The following is a 6,893-nucleotide window of genomic DNA, read 5'->3' as shown; positions in this document are numbered from 1 at the left end:
CTCCTGCTCCGAGCTGCGGGCCAACCTCCTGCTCCGAGCTGCGGGCGAACCTCCTGCTCCGAGCTGCAGGCGGACCTCCTGCTCCGAGCTGCGGGCGGACCTCCTGCTCCGAGCTGCGGGCGAACCTCCTGCTCCGAGCTGCGGGCGAACCTCCTGCTCCGAGCTGCAGGCGAACCTCCTGCTCCGAGCTGCGGGTGAACCTCCTGCTCTGAGGGGAACTGACCTCCTGTTTCTGTCCTCAGATCCTGGGAGTCTGGCTCACACACAAGTACAGGAACCTGAAGGACCCTGGGTCCAACCCTGGAGCCTTTCTGTGACCATAAAGCTGCACAAAATGAGCTTTTCTCTTTAACTTCTGTTTAAATAAAGATTTAAAACATGTCGAAGCTTTAAATAAACAGCAGCAACTGTTGATTTAACGAGTTCAAACAATTAATTTATTTAGTTTTTCCAGCTTCTTTTCTTACAGGAATAAATAAATAAGTTTGTTTCAGTAAAATTTAAGTTTTAGGATGAAAACAGTGTTTTTGTTTTTGTTGTAAATGTTGTGAAATAGTAAATACAAACATGAATAAAATGTAACTTTTGTGTTTTTAGTTCACTAATATGAAGATTTGCTTTGTTCAGTTGAGAAATTAAAATTTTAAGACATCTTTCAGAAACTCAGCAATAAAATTTTGAACATTTAAATATAAAAGTCTGTCTCCTCTGGCTGCAGCTGCTGGACTTTGTTTCAATGACCTCAAAATGATTGAAAGTTGTTTTTCACCTGAGCTGCAGGTTTATTTAGTGATAAATCAGGAAGTTTGTGTCAAACTGAAAAAACTGATGTTTTGAGACTGAAATGAAACTAAATGTTTCTGAATCCTGATGGATTTTAAACCAAAAGATATAATTTATTTAAATCATAAAAACTGAATCTCATTGTTGGAAACCAGGATTTTTGTTTTTAAACTTTTAATTTAGAAAAAGAACCAAAATGTTGCAGCTGTTCCTGCTTGTTTCTCATGCAAAAAAAAAACCTGCAAATAATTTTAAAACATTACAAAGAAGTAAATCACAAGATAAAAATGTAATTAAAAGATAAAATCAAGTTTGGGAAGTGTTCTGATGAGAACGCTGCACATCCTGAACTTTATTTAAAGAATAATTTCAGTTTTTTTTAAAATTTCTCAGAAAGTCAGTTTATTTCAACAAACTGCAGCTGTTGTTTAACGTGAGGAGCTGGAACTGGACCGGTCCTGGACCGGCCTGCAGGATCCTCAGACACCTGAACAAAGAGTCCACTTATCTCCTGCTCAGGTGCTCCTGGTTGCCATGGAGCCTCGGTTCTGTTTGTTCTGAAGTGGACCCGTGGGTTCCAGGGTGTCCCCTTTCACCTGGGCTCAGCCCGGTTCTCCGGGTCCAGGACCATAAAATCTGAGCTTCAGGCAGCGAGAAGGAGATGAGTTGTTTGCTCATCAAACACTCCCTCTGCAAACAGAACCAACCGGGTCGCCTGAGCCGGGCCTGGAGGCAGAACTCTGGGCTCAGATTAAACGAGGATTATCTGCATCAGGTTGGATTAAAAAAGTTAATCTGAAAGTGTTTAGGTTAGTTTTCCTCCTCAGGTGATGTTTTCAGAAAGAAAAGCTTCTGTTGTGGTCCAGTCACATTCCTGAGCTGGACCAGGATGTGAAGCAGGACCTGAGGCGGTCCGACCGGTTCACCCACGCCTGCTGAGTTTCAGGTGACAGGTTGACCTTTGACCCCTCCTGCTGTCTTTGGGTCAAAGTAATCCATGAGTGTTTGGACCTGTAGGCAGCAGGAGAGTCCGGTTCTTTTGTTACTCAGATAAATTATCTCCAGATTAATTTTTTTTTACAATAAATAAAATTCTAGATTTTAAGTTTCATTCCAAACATTCTCCCAGAGACAACAGAATAATTTTAATCAAGATCTTTATTCTGTTTAACTTTACATCATGAAACAAACAAAACTTTACTGAGCTGCAGGGAGAAGAAACAAAAAGAAGAAGAAGATTTGGGCCCAAAGTGAGGAAACATAAAAACAGGTTTTTAAATTTCAACATAAATCGTGAGTTAAAACCTTTAATGTGTTGAAAATGTTTGTCAAAGTTTAAGCAATAAATAAAGTTATGTGAGCAGAGGAAAGGTTTAATAAAAATCACTTTACATTCTTTAGTCGACAAGATGAGCAGAATCCAAACTGGACTAAAGGTTCTGTTGTTTCTTTGGATTAAAGAAGTTTGTGTTTATCTTTAGACAGAAATCTGACTCTGGGTTAACTTCGTGATGAACTTTTCTCCAGGTGGGTCCAGTCTTTGGTTCCACCACCAGAGGGCACCACACTCTTTCACCTCTGAGTTCATCACAAGCAGAGCCTCAGATTAAATCTAATCCAGCTGCTGGCAGCAGCTCAGATTAAACTTCAGCACAGTCTGAGTCAACATGTTTCATGAATGGGTTTAGTTGAACTTAAGTTTGTAAATGAACCTTCAGTTTGGATATAATCTGCTTCTTGTTGGCCTGGAAGTCTGTGAAGCTGCAGCATCATGCAGAGTCAAAGCTGCTCAAACAAAAAGAAAAAACAAATAAAAATAAAGACTGGAACAAAGGGTTTAATGTGTGGGGAGGATGTGATCAGGGGTCTGCAGAAAAGGCTCTGTGGGAGTTGGGGAACTGCTGAGGGTTGAAGTCGGAGTCCTCCCTCACTCGTTTCTTCACGTCTGCTTTCACCTGAGGGGAGAGATGAACACATTCCTGTCTGACGTCTGAATATTCTTTATCTTTTTATTTAAAAAACATTCATTTCAAAATTAATTCTATGTACAATAAAAACTACAAATAAAATGAAAAGCAGCAGAGAGAAGAAAACACTTATATCTGCCCTTTTTTTCCTCAAGTATAAATTCAACAAAAGTCTAAATGTGTTTTTCTTTTCTTTGTTTTCATAATATTGTTTAGCACTAGATGGCAGTGTTTGTAGTATACCTGGATGGGTGTGGTGACTTGAACACATTCAAGGTAGTGAGAAACTGCCTTTTAATAAGGTATCCACCTGGGCAGGTTTGTTTGCTGCTACCCTGCTTCAGTGCTAACATACCAACAAGCCACTGGTTTGTTTTTTATTTTACTTGTTCTACATGAAGGTAACTAAAGCATTTTGTTAAAAAAATGACTGATGACTTATGTAATGTATTAACTTCTCAATGATACTGGAGAGTTTAAGTTTATTTTGTTGACTCCTAAATGATTGATGATTAGAGTAAGATTTAAATAATGAAGTTTATTATTTGACATCTGGTATGATGAACTAATTTTGTTCTCTTTTTAAGGTTATCAACCTGTTTCATATCATCTCAATAATGTTCAAAATCATCTTGAACTTGTAACCCAACAACCTAAATCAACCTAACCAATAAACTAAAAAGATGAATGAATGGAGTTGGCCAGCGTCCTCTGTTGAAGTAATGCCTTATCGAGTTTAGGCAGGCATTGAAGAACAATAAAAGAACTCGACAGTTGATAACCAATGGCGTGCAGCGTGGGACAGNTCTGTTGAAGTAATGCCTTATCGAGTTTAGGCAGGCATTGAAGAACAATAAAAGAACTCGACAGTTGATAACCAATGGCGTGCAGCGTGGGACAGAAGATAAAGGGCTTCAGAAATCCACAAAGAAGCTGTAGACGCAGAGGTCAAGAACTGTGGCTGAGACCAAGATGGCGGAAGATGCTTTGGGAAAAACGGTCAAACAGCTCAAAAGAGAGTGGACCATTAAGAGCAACTTCATCAGACAAGCTAACCTCATCAGTAAAGGAGCAAACAACATGGTTGAAGGAGAGCTGAAGGAAGAATTCAGTAAGTTGACAAAATACTTCAGGAAAATCCTTGAAACCAATGATTATTATAGGATGGGCCTTCTGGCTGAAACTACTAAAGAAGAAGATGAAGAAGCAGTGCTCCAAGAGGCTGACATCGAGCAGACCGCAACTGAGGCGGAGGCAAAATTTAAAGACCTGAAGAATATTGTCCAAGAGAACCTGTGGTTAAGGTATGGTCAATATGAACTCATTACTGCTATCAAGAAGCAGAGAAAAATGGAGAGGAAGCAGCTAATGTAACTGTATTAAGTACCAACCTAGAAGGCTGTGTGGTGCAACTCACACTCCTAAAGAGGACACAAGCAGCCCTCAAAATGATGACATCCTGGGAACGATGGATCCCTGAGGATGAAAGAGGGGAACTGGATAACAGAGTTAAAGATCTGAAAGCCATTGGCAGCAGACTTGAGTCAAGAAAAGCTGAATTTGTTACTGCACGCAGAATTGCAGAAGAGGCAGATACCTACAGTGGGAGGGACAAGACACCAACACATACGACACCAATCATAAGGATTAAACCAGTAGCTCTACCCATCTTCAGTGGCAACAAAAGAGAATTTTACAGATGGAGGAAAGATTGGGAAAGTCTTCAAAGACAAGGAGATCCATCTGGATCAACTAAAGGTCAAGAAAATTCAACTTTTGGACAGCATCAGTGACAAGATATCAAATAATCTAAGACTGTCAAGCTACAACAATGCTGAAGAAATACTCAGAGTTATGGAGAACAGGTATGGAAACATATCAACCATTGCAATAGAAATACTAGAAGAACTAGAAAAAATACCTCCTGTGAGGGGAAATCAGCCAAGAAAAGTAATAGAACTCATAGAGTCTGTAGAAAAAGCTTTGGCAGATCTAACTGAACAGGGAAACTCTGGTGCAATAAAGAATCCTTTGGCAATCAAAGCTATAGAATGTAAATTACCTGACTTTGTCAAAAGAGACTGGTTGAAATTCATGGTTGATCCAAACAATAATGTCACATTAGACAACCACTTTGATGCACTCTTGAAATTCTTGAAAAATCAAGAAGGAATCCTTGAGAGACTTGAGCAGCTTAAATGTATGGATAAAACAGAGAAACCAGATTTCCAGAGGAAATATGCTTTAACAAAAAGCACGAACAAAGAGATGGAAAATGGATGTGTTGTTTGTAGGGATTTCAAACATAAAGACAAACTTTTCTTCTGCAAAAAGTTCAAAGTGTTGAAACTTCATGAAAAGAAGGCTGCTTTGAAAAAGCTAGGAGCTTGCAGTAAATGTCTTGTGTGCCATGATGACGATGCCCACTGCAGAGACACATTCCTATGCAAGAAGAGAGATAGTAAAAAAGACAGCACCCCTGATCATCACTACTTCCTCTGTCCAAGAGAGGATAAAAGATGGAACATTAAAGATGGGAGTGGAACAAATATCAGGAGTAAAAGCAGACTGATGGACGAACAGGAAAGTTTTCTGTCTGAACTTTCCCCTGAGATGGCCAGTAAATGCAGAAAAGCTTTCACACATGTCGCCATCAAAATGGCCAAAACTAATGAGAGACAGTCTGAAACTTTGGAGGAAAACAAACTCTGTGATCATGATGCTGATGGAGATCACAACTAACTCAGGTGAGAAGACTGGAACTCTAGTTGACCTTGCATCAGACACCAATTACATCACCCATAAAGCAGCTGGCAGGCTGAGGTTACAAAGTGAGAGCGTGACCTTAGTTGTCCATGGTGTTGGTGGTATGGTCATGAAGGTAAACACAAAAAGATACCTCCCCAGAGTCAGGATCAAAACACCTAAAGGCAAAGTGGTATCCCATGAAACGGTTTGTTATGGACTGAATGAGATAGCCAAAGTGCACAATGTTGTTAAACCTGAGAAATTAAATAATTTTTTCCCAGAGGCTGAGCTGGAGGACCTGAGAAGACCAAAGGAAATTGAGCTTCTCATCAGCCACAAGACAAGGTCTCCTACAACTCTTACTCTTTGTGGAGCCAGTCTTCCTTCTCTGTGGCTTCTTCTTTAGTAGTTTCAGCCAGAAGTCCCATCCTATAATCATCATTGGTTTCAAGGATTTTCCTGAAGTATTTTGACAACTTACTGAATTCTTCCTTCAGGTCTCCTTCAACCATATTGTTTGTTCCTTTACTGATGAGGTTAGCTTGTCTGTTGAAGTAATGCCTTATCGAGTTTAGGCAGGCATTGAAGAAAAATAAAAGAACTCGACAGATAAAACAAAACAAAAACATCAAATCTTTCTAGAACAACAAATTATATGAATGCACATTATACTGTTTCATATTTTTTCAACAATCTAGCCTTTATCGTACTCTTAAACATGTACAGTGATTTGACACTTTTAACATCATTTTCCAAATTATTCCACAATCTGACTCCTTGGATTGAGCTGCACCGTTCTTTGAAACAGGTTCTAAATTTAGGTTTCATGAACAACTCTGTCCCCTTAAGATTATAACAGCTCTCTGTCTTTACATAGTTTATCTGGATGTTTAAAGGTAATGTGTTCTGGTGAGCTTTATGCATTACTAACAAAATGTTATAATCAACCAAATCATAGAATTTCAGTAATTTCAGTTTACAAAATAATATATTAGACGGATAAAGGTAATGTTTTAGCTCTTTTCTACAAAACAAAAACAGGATGTGTGATAGTCTTACATGCTTTCCCCCACACATCAACACAATAGACCAGAGATTCTTAACCTATGGGCCGTGAGCCCCACCTTGAGGGCCTCAAAAGGTTAGGTTAACTTTGGGCCGCAGAGGGCCGTGGGACCGAAGTGATTTTAAATAAGATGTAATACACTTTCTCACCACTAGTAGCGGTAGTGCGCCACTCAATGTTTAACAACTTTTTAATATGTAGAAGAAGAAACTTAGATACCTGCCGAGAATGGAAACTTTTTTTAAATGAAAAGTAGAAGCAAAAATGAAGGTAACTCATCAAAAAAGGCCAAAGTTTGTCACTAATTTGAAGTACAGCTTTTGGTTCTA

At 39.3% G+C, this 6,893-nt stretch overlaps 2 protein-coding genes and 1 long non-coding RNA gene across 4 annotated transcripts in view; 1 reads left to right on the top strand and 2 right to left on the bottom strand.

Annotated features, from left to right (window-relative positions):
• Positions 1–334, bottom strand: part of LOC106530729 (uncharacterized) — a 3,372-nt gene extending 3,038 nt beyond the window's left edge. The window contains exon 1 of the long non-coding RNA XR_001311828.1: positions 26–334. This is a non-coding gene — a long non-coding RNA (uncharacterized LOC106530729). The remainder of the gene's footprint in view (positions 1–25) is intronic.
• LOC106530728 (tetraspanin-13) overlaps positions 1–419 on the top strand; it is an 11,117-nt gene extending 10,698 nt beyond the window's left edge. Inside the window, exon 6 of the mRNA XM_014026419.1 lies at positions 243–419. Within this exon, the coding sequence (XP_013881873.1) occupies positions 243–317 (75 nt within the window). The 3' untranslated portion in view covers positions 318–419. The remainder of the gene's footprint in view (positions 1–242) is intronic.
• A 1,504-nt stretch (positions 420–1,923) lies between these two features.
• Positions 1,924–6,893, bottom strand: part of bag6 (BCL2 associated athanogene 6) — a 20,653-nt gene continuing 15,683 nt past the window's right edge. For both annotated transcript variants that reach the window (XM_014026415.1, XM_014026417.1), the window contains exon 25: positions 1,924–2,738. In XM_014026415.1, coding sequence (XP_013881869.1) covers positions 2,643–2,738 — 96 coding nt within the window. In that variant the 3' untranslated portion in view covers positions 1,924–2,642. The remainder of the gene's footprint in view (positions 2,739–6,893) is intronic.

This window comes from Austrofundulus limnaeus, unplaced genomic scaffold, assembly GCF_001266775.1.
Source record: "Austrofundulus limnaeus strain Quisiro unplaced genomic scaffold, Austrofundulus_limnaeus-1.0 Scaffold552, whole genome shotgun sequence".
In the NCBI taxonomy this organism is placed as follows: Eukaryota; Metazoa; Chordata; class Actinopteri; order Cyprinodontiformes; family Rivulidae; genus Austrofundulus; species Austrofundulus limnaeus.
This window is presented reverse-complemented; position numbering and strand designations above follow the sequence as displayed.